Consider the following 22,932-nt stretch of genomic DNA (forward strand, 5'->3'; position numbering starts at 1 on the left):
GTTATCCAAAATTACTCTAATTTGATATTTTGTTTCCTTTGTTTAACCGTGTTATATGTTTCAAAAATATTGTGTCACTGCTTTTGTCTGTAGACCCACCAGAATATTGTAGGCAGAAGTAACAACTACTATTCCTTAAAGCAACAATAAGCATTGATTACACTTCACCTATGTGCAAGTACTTTTCAAGGCATTAGGGATGCAAATATCAAATAAACCTTTAAGGAACTTATTGTGTGGTTTGTTCTTCATTCTTTTTTTTTTTTTTTAATGTTCTACAATCACTACCATAAAACTTAGATTTTTTTCCCCCCTACCTACCCCTCACTACCCCCCTCCCACCCCAAGACAGCATACAATTCTATACAGGATCTACACATACGTTCCTATTGAATACATTTTCACTATAGTCATGCTGTGTAGAAGAACTAAAATAAGTGGGAGAAATCACATAACAAACCAAAACATAATACACACACACACACACACACACACACACACACACACACACACACATGATCTGCTACATTCTGCGATTAAATTCCATAGTTCTTTCTCTTGATGTGGAAGGCATTTTGTCTTAGAAGACCATTGGGAATTTTTTTTTTTTTTTTTTTTGCATCCTTGCATTGCTATGAATATCCAAGTCTACCAGAAAAAGCTCTCGCACTCCGTGGTCATTGCTGTGTGCAAAGTTCTCCTGGTTCTGCTCCTTTCGCTCAGCATCAGATCATATAAGTCTTTCCAGGCCTCTCTGAAGTCTTCTTATTCATCATTTCTTATGGAGCAATAGTATTCCATACATTCATATACCATAATTTGTTCAGCCATTCCCCAATTGATGGGCATCCCCTTGATTTCCAGTTTTTGGCAACTACAAAGAGTGCTGCTATAAATATTTTTGTACATGTGGGACCCTTTCCCATCTTTATGATCCCTTGAGGATACAGTCCTAGAAGCGATATTGCTGGGTCAAAGGGTTTGTTCTTCATTCTTGAAGAAGACCATGACATCAGGGAGACAATGACATGTCTTGCAGTTGACCTTGATTTTGAGTGAGGGAGGTCTGTGCAAAGTCACCAGTCCAATTTTCTCCTTCAGAGCCATCTGGGTTCAGTTGTCTAATAATGATCAGGATGACTGAAAATGACCCAGGGTGCAGTGGGAGACCTTGGCCCTTTTAAGTTAATGCCTTTTCAAGTTCTTACTTTGAATGAGGCAATGCCCATTCAGTGAATAGACCTCTTTAAGAAGTGAATCAAGGGATAGCCCCTTTAATAAAAAAACAAAATCAAACTGGGAGGGGAAGATCCTCAGGGTTGCTGGCCAAAAAAAAACAGTTAATATTTACTTATAGTCTAATGGGAAGAAAAAATATGTGCACAAATAATTATGAATGCCTTACACAAAAAAATAAAAATTGGAGAAATAGGAAATTTGAGAAATTTGAAGAGGAAAGGTCACTTTAAACTGAGGATATTACCCAAAATTTCATGGAAGAGGGGGCACTGAAGTTGAGCTTTAAAGTGAAGGGAAAAGTTTTCATAGGAAGAAATGAGGAATGCATTCCAAGCATAGCAAATGATGTGAGAAAAGACACAGATTAAAGAGAATAGATTCAAAATAGGAAATGGTGAGAAATCCATTCTGGCAGTAATATAAATTATGTGAATAGGCTTATGAGATAATCAGCCACCATTTATTAAATACTTTTATGCTCCAGAAAGAAAGATATGTTGAAGCCAGATAGAGGTCTTTTGTGGGAGACCCTAAAACAAAAGAAGTATTAGACTTGTTCTGCTTGCCCACAGTCAACATAAGCAGAACCATGGGTGGATATTTTAAAGAGGCAGATTTAAACCTAGTGTAAAGAAAAGCTTTCTAAATATTAGAGCTGTACAAAAGTGGAATGAGTTGACTCAGGAGTCAACCAAAAAAGGATTGGATGACCACTTTTTGTGTTTTTTAGGCATTCTTGCTCAGGTACAGACTGAAATAGATGGCCTCTGAGGTTCCTTCTAATTCTGACACTTTGTATATTTGAGTGCCAGAACCAGGAGTGATGTTAAAAAGGTGGGATAATTTCTGTAGATTGTCTTAGCTTCAGAACTAGGGCATTAAGCACCTTCTTAGGTGATAAAGATAGGATTATTCCATGTATGTCCTATATACATGGCTTCATTGTCACTTACCATGGCTCCCAGCTACACAAAAATGGAGTTTTGTGAATTGAAGCACTTTGTAAAATGATAATCATTAATACATTATTATTATGGTTATAATGATTTTATTATCACAGTGATGTAAGTCCTTAGAAGCTGATAGGAAAAACACTAAGATATTAAAAAGCTATTAATTGCTTGCCCTATAAAAGTCCTCTTTCATTGTCTCATCTTGGTCTGTCAGTGACCCTGGGTTCTTAAAGTCTGTGACCAGAAAACATTGACACTGACAGATCTCACCAAACTGGAAAGACTTTGATTGAAGACCTAATGATTGTTGTATATCTGTCATCTGTGAATTACCCTAGCTAAGTACAGAAAGTCTCACCACCAGAGAGTTGACTTTTATCAGGTGATGACTTTTGTGATCTTAGTAATTCATTAAACTGGCTGCTAAGGGATGAGGGGCTTTGATTTGAAGCAGTCAAAAAAGAACCCATATTTAAAATATTGAAATAAAAATCTCATAATTCCCAACTTTCTTTGAAATCCAAAAAATCAAAGTTCATCAACAAAAGAGGTAGGATTGTGTAATGGTAAGAGAAAGATTTAAGTTCTGAAGATGAAGGTGCTAATCTTATTTCATTGGTTATTGGTATTGTGCCCTTTTAACCTCTTTGAGCCTCATCTTTATATAAAAGAGAAATAATAATCTGCAGTATTGATTATCAATAAGACATCAGACTTGGAGTCAGGAGGACCTAAGATCAAATACTGCTTCAGACACTTACTAGTTGTATAACACTGCTGGTCATTTAGTTCTGTTTGACCCCATTTCCTCATTTTCAGCATGTCAAGATGGGTTCAGATTTATTTCTAACTGCCAGCTTTTTACTTGGCTAACCTACTATTCCCCAAACTCAGGTTATCTAAACCTGAACTCATCTTTTCTTATAAAATATTTGCCCCTCTTCCTGCCTTTTCTTTCTATATTAATGGCACAGTTTTCTTCCCAGTTATCCAGGTTTGTATTTTTTCAGTACTCTTTGACTTCTTGGTCTCTCTTGTCCTACTTATTCAGTCATTTTTGTTAAGTCCTACTTAATTTTCACAATATGTCTTTCATCCATCACCGTCTTACCATCTTCACTACTATCAGCCTTGGTCAAGCCTTCATTTTCTTTCTCTTGGAGTATTACAGTAATCTCCTGATTGTTCTCTCCTCTTGAACTTTGCACCCACTCACTTCTGATTGTTCTTGTATGTGTTATGAGAGCAATTTTCCTGAAGTCCTATTCTGATCACATTATTATTTAAAGATTTTCTGTGGTTATGTAGTCAAACAAATAAGCCTCCCCCTTAAGTCACTCTCCAGTGTAATTTTAAACATTTGTTAGTTTATCCCATATTACTCCTCTTTACTACTTAATACTATAGGCCAGCTTGAGTATTTACTCTTCTTTGAAATTACTTCCTCCTTGCATGTTTTAAACTCACCATTGTTTTCCATCCCTGGAATGTCATCCTCCAATTTCTGTGTGTTGGTGTTCTGCTTATTATTCAAAGCTCAAACTAAATAGCACTTCCTCCCCAAAGGGCAGGCAATGTGGTATAGTAAAAAGAACATTTGATTCAATTAGATTGTTTTAGGTTTATTGACTGACTGGGGCTAAAAAAGACAAAAATGAAACCCTTCTAGCCTTTGAGGAGTACTGTCAGCAGATCAGGGTAAGCACTTAAACTATTCACAAATAAGTAAAAGCAAATATGTACAAAGTCAATAAAATATCATGGTGGAAAGGCCACTAAGAAAAGGAAGAGTAAAGAAAGATCTCTTCTAAGAACTATGTCTTAAACTGATTGAAGGGAATTCACAGTTCCAGCAGGTAGCAATACACAGATGCAAGAGCATTTATAAAGCTATAGAGGTAGGAAGTGAAGTCATTTATGAGGAACAAATAAGTTGGCCATTTTAACTGAACTATAGAGAGTATGAGAAAGTAATCATGGGCGGTCAACTGGGAGGCATAGATTGGTTCCAGATTGTAAAGGTCTTTAAATGCCAAATAGAAGAGTTTGTATTTTATCTTAGCGGTAATATGAAACCAACTGAGACTTCTTGATCATGAGCAAGGCAGGGGTGAGGAATCATCATCAGTGGGAATGGATGGAAACCAGAAAGCAACGTTACATGATCAGACCTTTACTTTAGGAATTTCAGTTTAACAGCTATGTGGAGAAGTTGGAAATTGGGTGCAAGAAGGAAATTATTGCTATAGTCCAGAGGACGGGATGACATTAATGAACATGGTTATCCTGTGGATAAAGAAAAGGGAATAGATGTGTTTTTTGACTTTACTTATATTTAGCAAATACATATTTAGCATATATTTGTTTTCATTCACTTTATGTTTATGCTGCATTTGTTTATATATAAACTTGTTTTGTTGCCCTCCTCCCCATTAAAATGTCAGCTCTTTTCAAGTAGAGTTTTTCTTCATTTTATTTGTTTTCTCGGTGCCTAGCACAGTGCTTGTATCAAAATAATAGTGCTTAATAAATGCTTGTTGATTGATTGAAGACTTACCAACTCCTATTTTAAAACCTTAGTAGCTGGGAAACTTGGACAAGTCATGAAACCTTCTTAAAACTCAGTTTCCAAGTCTTTGAAATAGAGATGATTCTTTCACTACATATTTCCTCAGGGATTTTATGAGCGGAACTATGCTAGCTCTTAGAAGAGATTCAGGAGTAGGATAATACCTTGCCCTTACATCTGTCTTTAGAAACCAGACAACACCAGTGGAACTGTAATGTTTGTAAGGCAGTATAAGGTAAGTTATGACATTAGTAAGAATTCTCAGCAGTAAGAAATCACTGAAATTTCTACGTGTCCTGATGACTAAACCTGAAAAACATATATATCAGTAAACAAAGACGTACTCCACAGTTGCCTTCTCAGGATATCTACAAGTAAAAGTGTCACTGAAATTATATTTTTCTCACCTTCGCCTAGCTGCCTTTTATATGTCTTATGCTGATTCATGAAATTTCTTCTGAAAACACCAGAGAATATAAGAAAAAGGGGTCAAGAAGAGAAAATTGCAGACATGTAGGAGCTGTTACATCTAATACTTCTCAAGAATTAAGTTCCTTCTTAGGCTTTATTTCTACCTTAAAATCTTCCTGGTCTTCCTTTTCACTTTCATAGGTTCCACAGTGATTGCAGAATCTTTTATTACCATAGCTTGAATTCAATTATTACATCCTGCTTTCTAACAGAGACTTATAGTGTATATCATATTTTATCCATTTGTAAACTTTTGAACTTATAAAACATTAGTCAAACAAGTGACTACAGTTCTGATATGCTAAGGTAGACAGAGTACTTGTAATCAAAAAATTTCAGAGCTGGAAGGAACCAATGGGATCATGTTTTATATAACCTCCCTGCTCTATATAGTGATCACTTCTACAACATCTCCAGTAAGTTATTATCTAGCTTTTCACTGAGCTGTTCTACTGACAAAGAGCTTGCTTTTTCGTTTAAAAAACTGTCTATGTATACCTCTAATAAACTGCCAATATTTTTGCTCACAATAAATGGTTAAAAAAAAAAAAGGGAGTGATTTTTCCTTATTTCACATTGTTTTGTGGCATTCCTCCAAGGATGTATTTGCCTTTTCACTGACTGTCTCCCCATACCTGTTGCCCTAGCTCTGTTCACCTCCCTTTATAATCCCTGAATTCCTTGAAGACTCAGGTCAACTACCACTTCATGCAAAAGGCCTTTCTTAGTCCTCCCAGTTACTCATGCCTTCCCATCTGAGGTTATCTGGTACTGGTTTTTATATGTTTTGCATGTTACTTATATGTGTGGTCTCCCATTTTAGAATGCAAGCTCCTTGAACTCTTTTGCTCTTATCTTTGTTTCCCTAATACCTAGCAAAGTGCTTGGTTTGCCTGATCCTATCCCTTTGGTCTTCTCCAGCAGGTAGCTGCCTCTGTCATCCCCATTTTCTGTCTAGTCATCAATCTCTGCCTATTTGCTGGCTCTTCCCTGTTTCCTGACAACTATTCTTTTCTTCCCCATACTCACAAATCCCTTACTTGATCCTACCCTTTCTGCTAGCTCTCATTCTGTATCGCTTCTCCCCTTCTCAACTGAATTCCCAGAGAAAGCCATCTACTGTAAATGCTTTCACTTTCTCTCTTCTTATTCTTCAAAACCACCCACAATCTGGCATCCAGACTCCTCATTTGACTTAAACTACTCTTTTGAAAGTGGTTTCCTATTCACCAGAAATATAATGAGTTTTTTTCAATTATCATCCTTGACCTAGCTGAAATATTTTTCACTACTGATCACTCTCCCCTCCCAAAAAACCTTTCCTCTGTAGGTTTTCATGACACTTTTCTCTCCTGCTTCTCCTACCAATATGACCACTTCTTTTCAGTCTCCTTTGCTGGATCTTCATCTAGAAAATGCCTACTTTCTGTGGGTTTACCTAGAAGCTCTGGCCTGTCTCCTCTGCACTATCTCACTCAGTGATTTAAACTCTTCTTGGTTCAGTTGTCATCTCTATGTAACAAATAAACCTGATCTATGTATCGAGCCTTAACTTCTGTGTGAGCTACAGTCCCACATCAATTCGTTAAAAATGTATTAAATGCGTGCTGTGTGCCAGGCTTTGTGCTGAATGGTAAAAAGACACATAAGAAAAAGGGAAATAGTCCCTCCCTCAGGAAACTTATAAACTAATGGGAAAAGGCCACAAAGAAAAGATGAAAACCTGGGAAGTTCTGAAATTTCAGTCTTCTTCAAAGGAAGGCTTTGGGAGGAGTTTACTGTTTCATCCTTCAGCCCTTTAGTCAGAGAGAGGCAGTTGAGGGAGTTCAGAAGGTATTGATTATTAGAAACTGAGTCGGCGTAGTAATGAGATTTAAGGTGATCAACTTATCTGGGAGAAGGCATGATGGTCTCCAGACCCTAGTTGGAGTATTTTCCTAGTTTCTCACTTACTTTCACCCCACATAGGTTATAAGCCAGGTCTGTTTGTTTCTACCCTCACAACATTTCTCATGTTTGTCCCTTTCTGTCTACTCACACAGCCATCATATTTGTGGGGACCTCATAACCTTTCACCTGGACTACCCATATTGAGCTTAAGATTGGTCTCCTTGTCTCAAGTCTCTCCTACTGCATAGAACTGCCCAGTTGATTTTTCTAAGGCACTGTGCCCCTTTTTAACTCAGTAAACTCCAGGGACTCCCTATAACCTCCAGGATCAAATACAAAATTCCATTTTTGCCTTTTAAAGACCTTCACAACCTGACTTTTTTCTGCTTTTCCATTCATATGTGCCTTACTCCCTTCTATGTACTGTATAATCCCAGAGACAATGGCCTGTTTATTCTAGCTCTCTCTTAATACCATGTCTTTTCACTGGCCTTCTCGTATGCCTGGAGGGTTCTCCTTACTCTCTCTGCTTCTTGATTTTCCTGGCCTCTTTCAAGACTCAGATTAAATTCCACTTTCTGTAAGGGGCCTCTCTCAGTCTCCACTTCCTCATTTCCCCATTTATTGCATTCCATCTGGTATTGCCATCTGTCTATGCTGTCTATACCTTTGATGTACATTATTTTTTGCATGTGATTTCCTTCCATTAAAATATGCACTCCTTGAGGGTAGGAAACATGTTTTTGTATCCTTAGCACTTATCAGAGGGCCTGGCCCATAATAAGTGCTTTACAGTTGTTTGTTTACTGACTGACTAAATGCTTTATTGGTGAGGACCCAAGTCTCCTCTTAATCCAGGATCTTTACAACCACAGTAAAGCTATTCACTATGTTAGAGCCATGTTTTAAACCTAAGTGCTGACAAATGGTTTATTTTAACAGTATCACTTTTTATTTGGAATTTCATAGAGCTTAAAAGGGACATCTCTTAATATGTAATGTTACTCTGTAAACTGCCACCATGTTAGATTAGAAAGAAATGTGTAGTTATTGTTAGGTAGTCCAGGTCAAGATATTCAATAGACAGTTTGTGACGTTTGTCTGTAAATGAAGTGAAAGACTGCTAATAGGAGGTATATCGATATCTGCAGGTGTCCCTTGTGTCTAATGAAATGGTGATTTTTAAATATTGCTTACATGAATTACTTTTGTGTGATTTTGTCATGCAGGCCAAAACGCTTAGAAAACTGATACAGCAAACATTTCGTCAGTTTGCCAACCTTAATAGAGAAGAAAGTATTCTGAAATTCTTTGAGATTCTATCTCCTGTGTACAGATTTGATAAAGAATGCTTCAAATGTGCTCTTGGGGTAAGTTATAAGGAATCAGCAAAGCGGGCAATTATATTACTGGGATGCCAGTTTCTTTTGCAATCAGTTGGCTGTGTTCACAGTTGTCCAATCTCTTTTAATTGGTTCCACAAAAACATGTTGTTCGGTGAAGCACCATTACAGCAGAAACTTTCTTCCATAGGAATGATATTGATGCATATATACTAATGGTGGCAAGAGAGGAGATTCATTTAGACTTAATTATGAATTAGAAGGGTAGTTAAGTAACACAGAGTAGTAGTCTGAGAGTCAGGAAGGCTCATTGAATTCGAATTAGTCATACTAATTGTGTGACTCTGGACAAGTCACTTAACCCTGTTTGCCTCAGTTTCCTCATCTTTATAATGAACTAGAAAAGGAAATGGAAAAGTATTCCAGTATCTTTGCCAAGAAAACCCCAGATGGGGTCACAGAGTCAGACACAATTGAACAACAACATTGAACAACAGAATAACCATTAAACGTCCCATTTTGATCTCTTACTTGTTGGAACAATATTATAGTGTGGATTGTTAGTTATTTATTGCAATACCACATTGGAGTGTTATAGAGAGAGAGTGTCTGTACTTTGATTTCTGATTGAAAAATTTGCCTTGACTTTTTAAACCACAAGATGTATTGATTTTATTTATATAGATTAGGCAAAAGAGGGAAAATGTTAGTGGTACTGTCTGAATAAGAAATGAAGCTTTATTTCATTTTTCATGAAATTGTTTATGTGTTGACACATCTCTTTTCATTTAACCATATAGTTTATTTGTTAATTTAACCATTTTCCTCAAAATCTCAACACATCCAAATTATAGTTTTTTAAACTAAAATTGTAAGAGTAGATATAAACATAGTTGATTAGCAAACTGCTTTTAAGAAGCAAAGGTAGTAGAAGTCACATAATCAAACTACTGGTTGAGAAAAGAAAGTATTAACTTACCACTTATTTGTTGTGTCATAGTGGATATAGAACTAGTCTTAGAGTCAAAAAACCTTGGTTTAAAACACTACCTTTGAGACATATTGTGTGCCATGTCTGAGTTCTAGGCAATTTCCTAAGGCTGTTGTTTTTCTAGCAGTTGCTAATGTGAGCAGAAAAGGAAATTTCCTCACCATGCCTTCCCTAAAACAATAAAATCTTAGATCCAGAACATACCAGAGCAAAACAAACAAAAAGTTACCATAACTTATACATGGTATTGTCTCTGTTTTTCTTTGGAGAATTATGAAGAATCTTAGGGATTGTATGAAACCACATGACATGTAGGTCTTTTTATGATTTAAAATAGACCAGAAAGAGATCATTAGAGATCATCTTAATGAACCTCCTTATTTTATAGATGAAGAAGCTCAGGCTTTTTAAAACTAATTTACTTAGTAAATTGAATAAGTAGTGTGAGCTAGGATTAAACTGAAGTCCTTTGGCTGCATCACTAGTGCTTATTCCACAACATCACTTTGGCCATTAACCTTGGTGAAATGTGTGTAAGTGTTCTGTGAACTATGAATTAAACTAGCCTTCTTCATGTGCTTGATTCATTTGTGCTTATGATCCTGTGCTTATTCTTGCCCCAACTTCCAATTTTTATCTCTTCACCCGAAAAAGTCAAGTTGGATCATTTCTGTGGAGCTGGCAATTGGCCCAGAAGAAGGCATCAGTTACCTTACGGACAAGGGCTCCAATGTAAGTCTCTGTCTATTGTTTTGTCCCTGTAATTTCCCATGCAAGGGTACCCCATGCAATGTCAATTCAACACTCCTCAAAGGTGAATGAATAGTTTAATTTTTGAATCAAAGGAAGAAAAACTAGGTCATCCTTAGTAGAAGCTGTAATTCTGCCATTGATTCTTGTCATGGAAAAGCTTCCGGTGCAGTGAGAATAAAGAGACTCACTGACATTTCTTAGTTGCAATATGGACTCAATGATTCATTTCATGCATTTTCTTTATGAGATGTAATCAGGTTAGTCATTATGTTTTCTGTAAATTTATTGTTAAATTCCATTATGATTAATATTTACTTAACACTTTGCAGTTTATAAAACTCTCTCCTTCAACAACTTAGGTAGGAAAGACAGGTATTGAATGTATTTTACAGATAAGGAAAGTGAATTCAGGGAGCCCATTTAATTTTACCAAAGTCACAGGGCTAATTAATAGTGATGCTGGAACCTAGAACTCTGATCTTCTGACTTCATGTGCAAACTTGTCTGCCTCATATCCTGCACATAATTGTGACATTGTGGTATTTTTATTTCATACTTTGAAGCAATTTTTCTTAAGTACAAGTATGTTTGGGATATAATTGTTGCAAGAGTAGATCAAGAAATATGTAAATTATTATTCAGCATGTTCATTCAGATATGTTATAAAGTATTTACTGTATACAAAACTGAACAGTAGAGAGAGATAAACACATGACATGGTCCCTATCCTTTAGGAGATTTTATCTGATTATGATAGAAATTGCACTATTGTTAAAGTATACATTAGCAGGTCTGTGAAGAAGAAATCACTTGTAAATAAGAGAAGGGAAAGGATAACATGTACTCTCAGCCCTTAATAAATGAAGCCATTTTGCCATTGGCCACCCATTCTGTGACAGCCAGGAGAGTCATAGAAATCACTCCCTATCCCAAATATTATAGTTAAGTTCTAGTATAACAGTTTACCCTTGTGAGTAGTATGCCTTATACACATTAACAGTGACTAATGTTGATTGTTTAAACAGTTTAGTTGGTGTAAAAGGCATTCTGGAGTCTTCGCATAAAAATGTGGTTAATTTTTATAGTCTTTCCTCTTATGAACTGATATAACATTCTGTGCTTTTCCTATGAGGATGGTATTTTTATACTCTCTCTTTTATTATAGTCATTTGTAAACTAATTTTTTTTCCTATACGAAATTTTAAACTCTTTGAAGACATGGGCTGGTGGTTACTAGTCTTCATACGCAGCGCAACATGACATATGTGCTCAGTAAATATTTGTTTAATGCATCAAATGATAGAATGACATGTATGTTTATTTCTCTGGACCTATTAATTAGAGTAACATAGTTCTTTGTTTCATAGTATCAAAAGTCCATGGACAGCTTGCCACATACAGTACATGCAAAACCCTTCCAGACATGGGCTGTCAGAGTGTTCAGTCAGAAGATCAGTGGGATCCTTACTCTTTCTCCATGGTCTCTGCCACAGCCTGATCACCACTGTCAGTCCTGATATCCTGGGATTTCTTGCCTTCATTCTCCTATATTCAGCTAAGGGGGCTTATAGTGTGATGGAAACAACATCCTAACTCCCACACACTCATGCAGATTAGGGTAGTTTTTTTTCTTTAAAAGATGGTATTGAAACCATCTTTAAGACTTGATTGACTCAGAGAACTAAATGTCCTGGCTTTTGAAATTGCTTCCTGAGTACAAAGTATCCATAAGGTGCTTCTGATGTTTAGCTTTTGTAACACAGTGAGTAATAACTCAGGTAGGGAAGCTTTGCTCAATTGAATAAATTCAGAGTGTTCTTAATCCATATCCTCGTTATTCTCCTGATATGGCTAAATTTTGTTTTATTATCTGTTAAAAACATATATTTCAGAGGCATTTCCTAGTTTTGGCTCAGGGTACATTGAATTTTTTCAAGGGTCTTGCATCAGTAGAAATGGAAATAGGAATCCTGGCCTTTAATGGTCATCTCTATGATTACTACATGTTCAGTACCTTTGAAGCATTAAGAATTTCACCCACTTCCACTTTGTCCATTATTTGCCTTCTATTCTTTATGTCCATGGCAGTAGGACATATCTCCTTGTCTCCATTTTATCATGGGTATCAACAACCATTATTCCATTTGTAATCTGACTTGTCCTATTTCACTTTATTTTAGGGAAGATGAATATGGGATGGCAAATGAAAGAGTCACCAGTAGATGTTTCCCTTTAAAACCATTTACCATAAAGTGCTTTGACAAATTATTTCAAATAATCCTGTTATTAGGTACTAGTAGTTAAATATATATGCTGTTATTATTAAAGTTATTTATTTTAAATATTAAGGACTAATGTTAGATTAGCATAATGTTTTTATGCTACTCATTAATAATTTGACTACTAGTACTAAATGACATTTAATGTCATTAATATTATGTGTTTGGAGTAAAGGAAAGTCAGTTCTTTTACTTTAATTCCCAGGGCAGATGAAATCAGTATCAAAGCCATTCATTCTGCTAAGTGTCAAGTGAATTTTTAAGAATGATTCTATTTGCAGGGGATGCTACTGAATTTTTTAAATCTCAGTTTTTCATTTGCCAAGGCATCATTGTGATGAGAAAAAGATGGTACATCAACAAATGGCAAGAGATGAAATGAATTCTGGTTAGTCTGGTGGGCAGGAGAACAAGAGGGCAGATCATCCCATTCCCAATTTTTAAAATCAACATCAAAAGAAGTTATTGAGCCAGGATGTGTATTGGTGAAGCAGTGTACTAGGTGTGTATAAAGACATTTAGAAAGTCTCTACCTTTGCAGCCTACACATCTCGCAGACTTCAATCAAGTTCAGACCATTCAGTATTCAAACAGCGATGACAAAGACAGAAAAGGAATGCTGCAACTCAAAATAGCAGGAGCACCTGAGGTAAGAGACTGTACTTAACCAATAAGGATAAAATAATTAATGATACAGTTATGGACCAAGGAAATAGCTTTGACAGGCCTCATTACTAGAGATCAATAATATTTGAAATAATAGACTTAAAGATTCTACTTAGGCTAACAATAGTGATGGTATCATGACTCCCATTGATAGGGGCCTTTGCTGTTATGTAAGGTATAGCACAAGTATTATTATTATTCCCATTTTACATTTGAGGAAACTGAAGCCCTTAAAGATTGTTATTTGCCACAGTCACAGAGCTGGTCAGTGTTAAAACCTAAAAAGAAACTAGCTAGAGTGCCAGCTTTAGGACTTATCATCACCTACTCATTAAGTATACCACTGTCCCAAATGTAAAGACTAATATTGCCTACTTAGTTCCCAGTCTCTTGAAGTATGATTGTCCCTTATTAAACTCAAAAAAATTACTAGATCCCTCAACATGATAGTAATTGTATTATTAAATATCAGCTGCTTGAAAGAATGCATGATGGAAGAAAAATACTATGAATTTCAGTGACAGAAGATGATGACATAATTTTAATTAAGTATTTGGATATATTCATTGAAACAAAAGACATTAGCAACATTAATGTGAAATTACATGTGTATTTGTATGTTATTTTGAACATGTATAATTATAAGAAAAAGAAGAGAATTTGTGATTGTTATCTTTCTTATTCACTCATTCTTTTTATCTATACATTTTAAAGCTAGAATGTTAGGAAGGCAGCTAGATGCAAGGCTCATTTCTTTATTTCAGCTTTATCACTGTCAAAATGATTTCTTAGTTCAGAGCAGTGAGACATAGGTTGCATGGCTCTAGAATTGAAAAAGACCTCAGATGCCACTGGTCTGACACCTAAGGAAACCAAGGCACAAATTGTTATAGGACTTGGACAAAGTCCCACAAGTAGTACATAAGACCACAAATACTTAAATATTTATATAATGCCAGTTTTTTAAAAAAGGACTCTACCCCCAGTCTACTGGTTGCTGATTGATTGTAAACAGATGCCAGGCCAGTAATATTCAGGATGTAATTGATGATCCTTCCCACCCAGGCATATGATCACTAACAATTTTCACCTAAGACAATGACTGAATGTTAGAAGCTTTTTAAAATTTACTATGTCAAGTTAGTGTTTAATTCCTGTTGTCCCTCACACAAGCGGTGCCTTTTTTTTTTTTAATTAAGTTTAAGAATTTCAGAAGTAGTAGTAATTGTTAGGAGATCTGTACTCAGTGATGATTAAAATGTCATGACAAAATAAGATCATAAAGTTAGTGGGAAGGAGCTGTAGAAATCATCAATACCAAATTTACTCTCGGTTCAACAAATGTTTACAAATCAGTACTGCACTAACAGTGCAGGATACAGACAAAATTGTTTCTGTCCTCAAGAAAGAGCTTCCATTCTGTTCTGTGCTCAAGGTAGTGTATGTAGATGAGCAACTGCAAAGTCATTTGAAGGGGAGGAGAGCATGAGACTTGAAGGAAAATAAAAGTTATGAAAGACTAGGAGAAAGTAAAACATAATTACAAGTAGTTCTGGGAGGGAACAAAGTCGAAAATGTAGACAAAATTAGTGAGGAAATGCTTCCTTTAAGAATGTTACTGAGATGACTAAAAAATGGACAATACATTTGATTATTTGATACATAAGACTTAACTATGTAAAAAGAATTAGTTGCTATTTAGAATATCCTCTACTTTTTAATACAAATGCAGAATCTTCAGATATTTGCTACAGATAGTAAATCTGCTTTCCCTTTGATAGAAGACTCTTTACCTCTTTTAGTATTAATCACTGTCCATAGATTGCCCCAAATTTTTAGAAGGATGCAAGAAAAATGATTAATTAGGCAGCAATTAAAGGAGAGTTTTATATGTTTGAAAATATTATTCAAATTATATATTACATTTATTTTTGAAAACCATCTAAAGTTTTCATATCATCTTAGATAACTTTCAAGTTGAAATAGATCAGTAGGCAAGCCTATCAGTATTGATCAGGTGTGTAACTTAGCTAAAAACAAACCTGAGCAAGGAACTATGGATAAAACCTAGAAAAAAGTCATCTTTCCTCTTTGTTGCCAGTTCCTCTCCTCTTAGTCTCTCCTCTGTCCTACCTCATTTTCCAACCGAAACTTCTGTTTTCAAAGTTGCCAGTAGTCTTTTGTCACCTATCCCTCTTGACTTTTGCTGTATTTTACACTGCTGTCTCTCTACCGCTCATGAATCATCTCTCCTCTGCTGTTTTTATGACACTTTTCATGACATAGAGTCCTGGTTCTTCTCTGACCTATCTCCTCTTTCTCAGTCCCCTTTGCTAGGTTATTATCCATATCATGTCACTTAACTGTATTACCCCAAGGCTGTGTTGTCTGGGCTCTCTTTCCTTGTTACCTCTTCACTCTTAGTGACTTCAAAAACTACCTTGAGTTCAATCATGGGTTCTCCAGGCAGGTGAATCATATGCTTATATATCTAGCTTAAGTCTCTACTGTACTCCATACCTACCACAGCAACTGCTGACTGTTCGTTTCAAATTGGATGTACCCGATGTATGGATATAGGGACACACAAACAAAAATCCACCTTGTCCAACATAGAGTTTGTTACCTCCCCTTTCTAAAACTCTCCCATCTTCTGGGTGCTCACATTCTTCCATTATCCCTGGTTTTATGACTTTGGCTTCATCCTTAACTCCTTATTCTCTCTTCACACATATCCAGGTAATTGCCAAACCTTTTTGGCTGTTTTTGCCTCTACAACCCTTCTCCCTACTCCCTCAGCTACCACCTTGCTTGAGGCCTTCATCACATCTCACCTGAACTGTTGCAGTGATCTCCTCATTGATTGCTCTGCTCCAGGTCTCTGCCTGCTCTGATCTGTCCTCTAACCAGATACCAAAATGGTTTCCTTAAGAAGAGATCAGACCATATCATTCCTTTGCTTAGTTAAGTTCACTGGCTCCTTATTTCCTCTAAGATAAAATATAAACTCCTCTGTCTTTTAAAGCCATTAATAACTTGATCCAGCTCTATATTTCCAGCTTCCTTATACACACCTCCTCATCTGACATTATATGATCGTGCCACACTTACATTATCTGTGTTCTTCTCACACAGGACTCCATTACTCAGCTCCATGTACACCGCCTTCCCTTCCCTGCCCATGGCCCCTCTTACTCTCTGCCTCATAGCATTTCTCACCTTTTTCCAGACCTAATTCAAGTACCATCTTCCCCATGAAACCCCACAATTGCTAGTGCCCTCCCTCCCTAGTGACTTTGTGTTTACACACACACATACACACACCTCCTCCTCCTCCTCCTCCTCCTCCTCTTCCTCTTCCAATAGAATTTGGTTTCTTTGATAGCAGATATACTTTCATTTTTGTTTATATCTCTAGTACTTAGCAGAGAGACTGACACATTATAGATCCTTAGTAAATACTTGGTGATTAATTCATTGACTTCAGTTCCTTTCATAATTTCAAAATGTATCATTATTGCCTTGAAGATAGTAAATCTCTAGAAAAGAAAGCCTTGAACATATGGAACCATCATTGCTTCTTCAGGAATAGGTCATGCCAGGCAACCTTTATTTTTCTTTCTTGAAGAAAGTTACTCATTTGGTGGATTAGGAGGATTCTATGTTTTACCTGAAAAGATACTGTCTTTGTAGAAAAGATGGAGCAGTGTGGGCATTAGATGGTTTCAGAACAAATTGAATGAAGAGTATTTTTTAATGATTCATGCGATGGATGAAAATTAGAAAGTGGAAACTGTAGGCTTGAAACAAGGAAAACTTATTAACACCAATATAGTGGGAGCTGCCTTAGGAGATTCTGGATTCCCCTCCAGCAAAGGTCTTAAAATTTGATAGCTAGATGACTACATGTCACAAGTATTGAGGACATCCTTGTTCAGTTGGATTTGGATTAGATGCCTGCTCTAGACACTTGTAACTCTAAAATTCTGGAAATAATTACTTATGTGCCTTTAAATAGAACTATCAAGTGGTGATACTTATCTGGATTGAATAAAGGTTGAATTTGGGGGGAGGAGCATGCAAAATTAATTCCGAAGGGGACAGCTAGGTCGTATAGTAGATATAGTACCAGGCCTGGAGTCAGGAAGACTGCTTCCTGAGTTCAAATCTGACCTCAGACACTTATTTACTGTGTGATACTGGGCAAGTCACTTAACTCTGTTTGCCCCAGTTTCCTCATCTGGAAAATGAACTGAAGAAGGAAATGGCAAACCATTCCAGTTTCTGCCAGGAAAACCCCAAATGTGGTCATGAAGAGTCACACACGACTGAAATGACTGAGCAACAGCAACAATTCCCAAGGTGATTGTATCATATGATCATAGAATTAGAGCTGGCAGAACTCTTAGAGATCTTGCAGACCAGCCCCCCTTAATTTATGCATGAGGACACTGAGGCTGAACATACTAAGTGATTTACATAGGGCCGCAAAGATAAAGACAGTGGGAGGAAGTGAGCTTAGATCCTGTAATTTTAAAGCCAGTGTGTATTTTGTTGCATAGTATCACACCTGCCTTTTTCCAAATTGTTTCAATTTTTTTTTTCAAATTCAGAACTTTTAGCTTTTAATTTATCATCTTTTCCTTATACTTGTATACATTCTGGATAAGAAAAAGGGTTTTTCTGCCATTTATTCTAAGAGGTGGCTCTATAGTTAAACAAATCAGTTTTTATTTTATTTCTCCTCCTATTACATATTCAGAGGTTGTGTATTTAAATGTTATACTTCCTTTTTCATTCACATTTTGTAATATGTTGTGTTTGACCACTGTCTCTACTCTGTTTTTAAATTTATACTGAACTCTGATGTCATGGCACAGCTGTTCCTTTGAATATGGGTAACAACAATAATGTCTCTTTTCTCCCCTTTAGCCTCTCACAGTGACAGCCCCATCTTTAACCATTGCAGAGAATATGGCTGACTTAATAGATGGATATTGCCGACTAGTTAATGGAGCCACACAATCTTTTATCATTAGACCCCAGAAAGGTACAGTGACATATCTGTTTTGTTACTTATTTTTCTGTGTTTTAATTATACTAGCAGATTTTTAGTAGGCTTGTCTTTCTAAAAGTTAAGTTTAGACAATATAGAAAATTTGGAAGCCATAGTTCAGCATAGCTTTGTTTAGCCCCAGAATTCTTTATCTAAGAAGGATATACAAATATATGAGGCACATGAGAAAGATTTGAGAAGATGTTGAAGTTATGAAGAAAATCATTTTTTGTTCTAGTTAGTAAAGAAAGGTTTGATGAGTGAATGTGTAACAGGACTAAGAGAAACATGAGGAATAACTTGCGGTTCTTACTCTTTCTTCAGAGAGCTCTGTGTTTTGATGTACCATTTTAATATATTTTCTGTAATGTTGTTGATTAATATGTATGTAGAGGTCTATACTAAAACCTTTTATTGTAACTGGAATCATTGTCCTTGACTGATTTTAAAATGAACATTCTTTTCTAGGATTTTGGATTATTTTAAGACAAGTGCTTCATTCACTACAGAGTACTATAAAAATGAGAGTTAATATTCTTATTTTACCACTAACGATTTAATAATTAGTTTTACATTATTTTCCTCATGACTTGATTTCAGGACACCAAAGAATAATATCTAGAATTTTATATATGAATATGGCTCATAAATACTTCTTTCTTGGCACTCTTACCTGCAACTATATTTCCAGTCCTTGGTCAGCTCTCATCTCCTTCTGTATGTGATGACCTTAGCAGTTCTCTTTATATTCTTATCCCTAGCTTCATTCACATATTCCCACTCTTTGTTCCCTTTTCTGCCTCCTTTATGACTTTAGGACAAAATACAAAGTCTGGCTCTAACCTGTTTTTTCAGACAGATTTCTTATTACCCTTCATGCTCTTTGAATTCCAGCTAACCTAGCCTGCTAACTGTTCACAATACATACCATTCCATCTGCCTCCATGCCTTTGCACATATTATCCCTGTTTCCTGAAACACTCTTCCTTCTCAACTTCACTTCTTAGAAACCCTAGTTTTCTTTAAGACTCGAGTGTTCCTTTCTGTAAGAGGCCTTTCCTAATTCCTCCCAGTTTATAATTCCTTGCTTTAAAAAAAAAAAAAAACTGTATATTTCTTTTATATACACAAACATGTATGTTTACATGCCTGCCTATGTGTGTGTATATGTATGAACACAAATAATATCTCTGGACCCTCCTCGCTTTACAGTGATTATCAGTAGCAACTGTTGCTATTTCCCACCCAGCCTGATGTCTTTCTTTTTCTTGACCTCCTTAAAGGGGCCTTGCCCTGGCTACTTCTTAAACAGGCCTATTCAATAAATGGGCCTTGCCTCACCCTAAGTGAGTACCTGCAAATACCTTGGCCTAAAGGGCCCAAGGTCTCCCAGTGCATCCTGGGTCATCTCCAGTCATCCTGGTGAATATCTGGTCACTGGATTCAGATGGCTCTGGAGAAGAAGTGAGGCTGGTGACCTGCACAGCCCTCCCTCACTCAAAACAAAGTCAAGTGCAAGTCATGTCATCACTTCTCTGATGGCATGGTCTTCTTCAGCAACGAAGGATGAACATAATACATTATATTCCTCTAGGAGAAGGTAAGTATGGAATGGACAGGGGCTAGATGTATAACTGTCCACTCTTTTGGCATACTATACATGATTTTTTTTGCAAAAAGCACATAGCTTGAACATATATATGTATATGTATACACATATATACATAATACATACACACATACACATAACATAAATGTATGTGTACACACAAACACACATAGTGATTTATAGTTTTCGGAATATTTTTACATTCATTATCTCACTTGTTTCATAACATTCCCATTAAGAAACTAGCATAAGTATACGTCTGACTGCTAGTTCCAAAACATGCCACCTCCTTTCAAACCATTATCCCACTCAGCACATTCATCTTCTCATTTTATAGATGAGATAACTGCAGATAAAAGAGGTTAAGTACCAAGATCTCGTACTTAGTAAGGTATAGGGTTCAAATGAAACCAGAAAGGCTTATCTGCCACTCTCTTTTTAATCTGATGGATCAGCTTTGATGCCCAATATTCCCTGTTAAAGATAGAGAGATAGTACCTGGTTACACATTTTAATCAAAAATAAAAGTACTATGTAAATTGAAACTTGAGAATGACATTAAATGAAGTGAGTCGTCTGTTGTGTGAAATAGTGTCAAGAACCTGGAACTCAGAATCAGACCACCTCAGTCTCTGCTTGCTGGAATACTCACTGGCCTTGTGACCTTGGGCAGTAGCTTCCCTTCTGAGCCCTAGTTCCTGTCTCTTCTAAACTAGGGAGAAAAGTGTTGGTCTTACCTCTTCTTCTGAATTTGTTGTAAAGATCACATAAGATAACCTGAAGATCTGGAATCAAAGGCAAAGGAAAAGTACTTTGTAAATAATACATTCTTCTCTGCATTTAGTGGGTACTTAATAAGTGTTCATTATTTCAGTATATCCATAGGACTCTGGTAAGCAAGCATTATTGTTAAATTGGAGGAGAGTAAATTAAAATACAAAAAAAGAGTAGAGAAATTCAAGAAAATATAACAAAATAGTATAAAAATCATTGCCCAACAACTATGGGCAAAGAAATATATTAGAGCCTAGAGGGGCATATTTAAAAGTTATGTTATCAGAACTTCATGGAATTGGTTAACAAATAGTTCATTTTCTCCATATATTTTGCATAATGCATATTTAATTCTATTGACTTTCTTACCTCCATACGTATTGGTTGTCAAGTAGCTGACAGCAATTTGAAGTCTTTCTATATCCTGAACCTGTAATCTTTTTTCTCCTCAGCCTTAGGTTAGCTATGAGAAAATTCTTTTTAAGCCAAAATATTCATCAGCCCCTCCTACCTCCCTCCAGAAGAGATGTTAATTCAGAGAGAATATTAATGTGGTTTGACAGTCATCTGGTCCTAAAAAAATTCTGTATTCACAGCATGGGTGGTGCTAGTCTGTAAGGTAGTTTTTCAACTCCTCCAGAGGCTATGTCATTATGGTGTATTTTTATTACTAACCTTAAACATTCCCATGCTGGCAAACACAGCTTTTGAATTATAGATATATAAGTACCACCATATGCATTGGCCAATAATACTTAGTAAGTAATGAGGGCTTTGTGGTATGTGAAAGTAGTACTGGCCATGACAGGAGGAGATATCTGAACTGAAGTCCTGGCTCCAACACATGCTAGCACTGAGACTGGTCACTTACCCTCTCAGAGCTTTGGTTTCTTTATTGGTATTAAGGGAATAATTGGCCTATTGTGAAGAAAGTTGTTTGTAAACTTTGAAATGCTATGAAAATAAGTTTTGATATCTTTGACAATACATAGTACACGAATACTATTAAGCATTGTAACCATTTTTAAAAAATTTGTTTTGCTATCTTTTGACATCATTTATATTTGCATTGTTTCCCTTTCTCCTTCACCTCTGAGGGAACTATCCCTCATAATAAAGAACTAGAAGAGAGGGAGGCAAACAGGTCACCAAAACTAAGCAACACATCAGAGATGTTCAAAGTTCTGTGCATGTCCCACATACGTGCCCTCTCCCCAAAGAAGATACGTTCTCATGCCTCTTAGTGCAACCTTGATCATGGTATTGTCACCGTGTTCATTCTCGATGGTTTTGTTCTTTTGGTTCTCTTCATTTACTTGCAGTCCTTCTGTATGTTGTTATTCTGGTTCCATTTACTGTATTTTGAATCATTTTATATGTTTTCCCATTCATCAAACACATTGTGTCTTTTGTAGCACCACAATATTCCATTGCATTCATGTACCACAGCATGCTTAACGACTCCCCAATTGTTGGGCATCTATTTTGTTTCATTATTTGCTACTACAAAGAGCGTTATTGCAGATATTTCTGTGTCGATGTGACCCTTGTTTTTGTCTTTGGTCTTCTTGAAATACATTCCTAGCGGTGGAATTGCTGAATCAAAAAAATGTTAACATTTTAGTCACTTTCTTAGGATAATTGCAACTTGCTTTTCCCAGTGCTTGAATCTATTCACAGATATTCCAGAAGTGGATTCTTCTTCCTCATCTTCCACAATCATTCTGATAAGAATCTCCCTATCCTTGATGACTTAATATAATAACTTCAGTATTATTAATTTAATTAATTAAAATAACTTAAACTAGGGCCCTCACTTCAAAGAGGCAGCCCTTTTATTCCTCCTTGATTCCATCTCACTCCACAAGCAAACTGTTCCTAGCTTTCTCTTCTGTGCTGCACAACTGTAAATAGTTATTTCCATATTGTATCCTCCATCAGAACGTGAGCTCCTTGACAGCGAGGACTATCTTTTACTTCTTTATCTCTCTAACACTTACCAGTGCCTGAAACACGGCAGATACTTACTAAATATTTGTGCACTCACTGGCCCTTCTTTAGCATCATATCCCTTCTCTTCATCCCTAGCCAAGGACTTGACTTTACTGAGAGAAGTGAGACTATTTGACATCAGCTCCTTCTTTCATTCTCTCTATCTCAGAACCCCTTTATATAGTCTCCTAACTTTCTTCTCCTTTGCTTCAAACTCTGACAAAGTAGAACCCTTCTTCTTACCAAGGCAACGTAGTCCTAATCTATCTTTTCAACCTTATTGTTCAGAACTCCTCATCTCACTTTCTGAGATTCAGCCAAAATGTCATTTTTTCTGTTCTCCTTAT

General features: G+C 36.3%; 1 protein-coding gene across 19 annotated transcripts in view; it reads left to right on the forward strand.

Annotated features, from left to right (window-relative positions):
* Positions 1-22,932, forward strand: part of PTK2 (protein tyrosine kinase 2) — a 418,748-nt gene that overhangs the window by 225,915 nt on the left and 169,901 nt on the right. For all 19 annotated transcript variants that reach the window (XM_072602962.1, XM_072602979.1, XM_072602958.1 and 16 more), the window contains 4 exons: positions 8,352-8,492; positions 10,111-10,188; positions 13,030-13,137; positions 18,087-18,204. In XM_072602962.1, coding sequence (XP_072459063.1) covers positions 8,352-8,492; positions 10,111-10,188; positions 13,030-13,137; positions 18,087-18,204 — 445 coding nt within the window. The remainder of the gene's footprint in view (positions 1-8,351; positions 8,493-10,110; positions 10,189-13,029; positions 13,138-18,086; positions 18,205-22,932) is intronic.

Source organism: Notamacropus eugenii, chromosome 4 (assembly GCF_028372415.1).
Source record: "Notamacropus eugenii isolate mMacEug1 chromosome 4, mMacEug1.pri_v2, whole genome shotgun sequence".
Classification (NCBI taxonomy): domain Eukaryota; kingdom Metazoa; phylum Chordata; class Mammalia; order Diprotodontia; family Macropodidae; genus Notamacropus; species Notamacropus eugenii.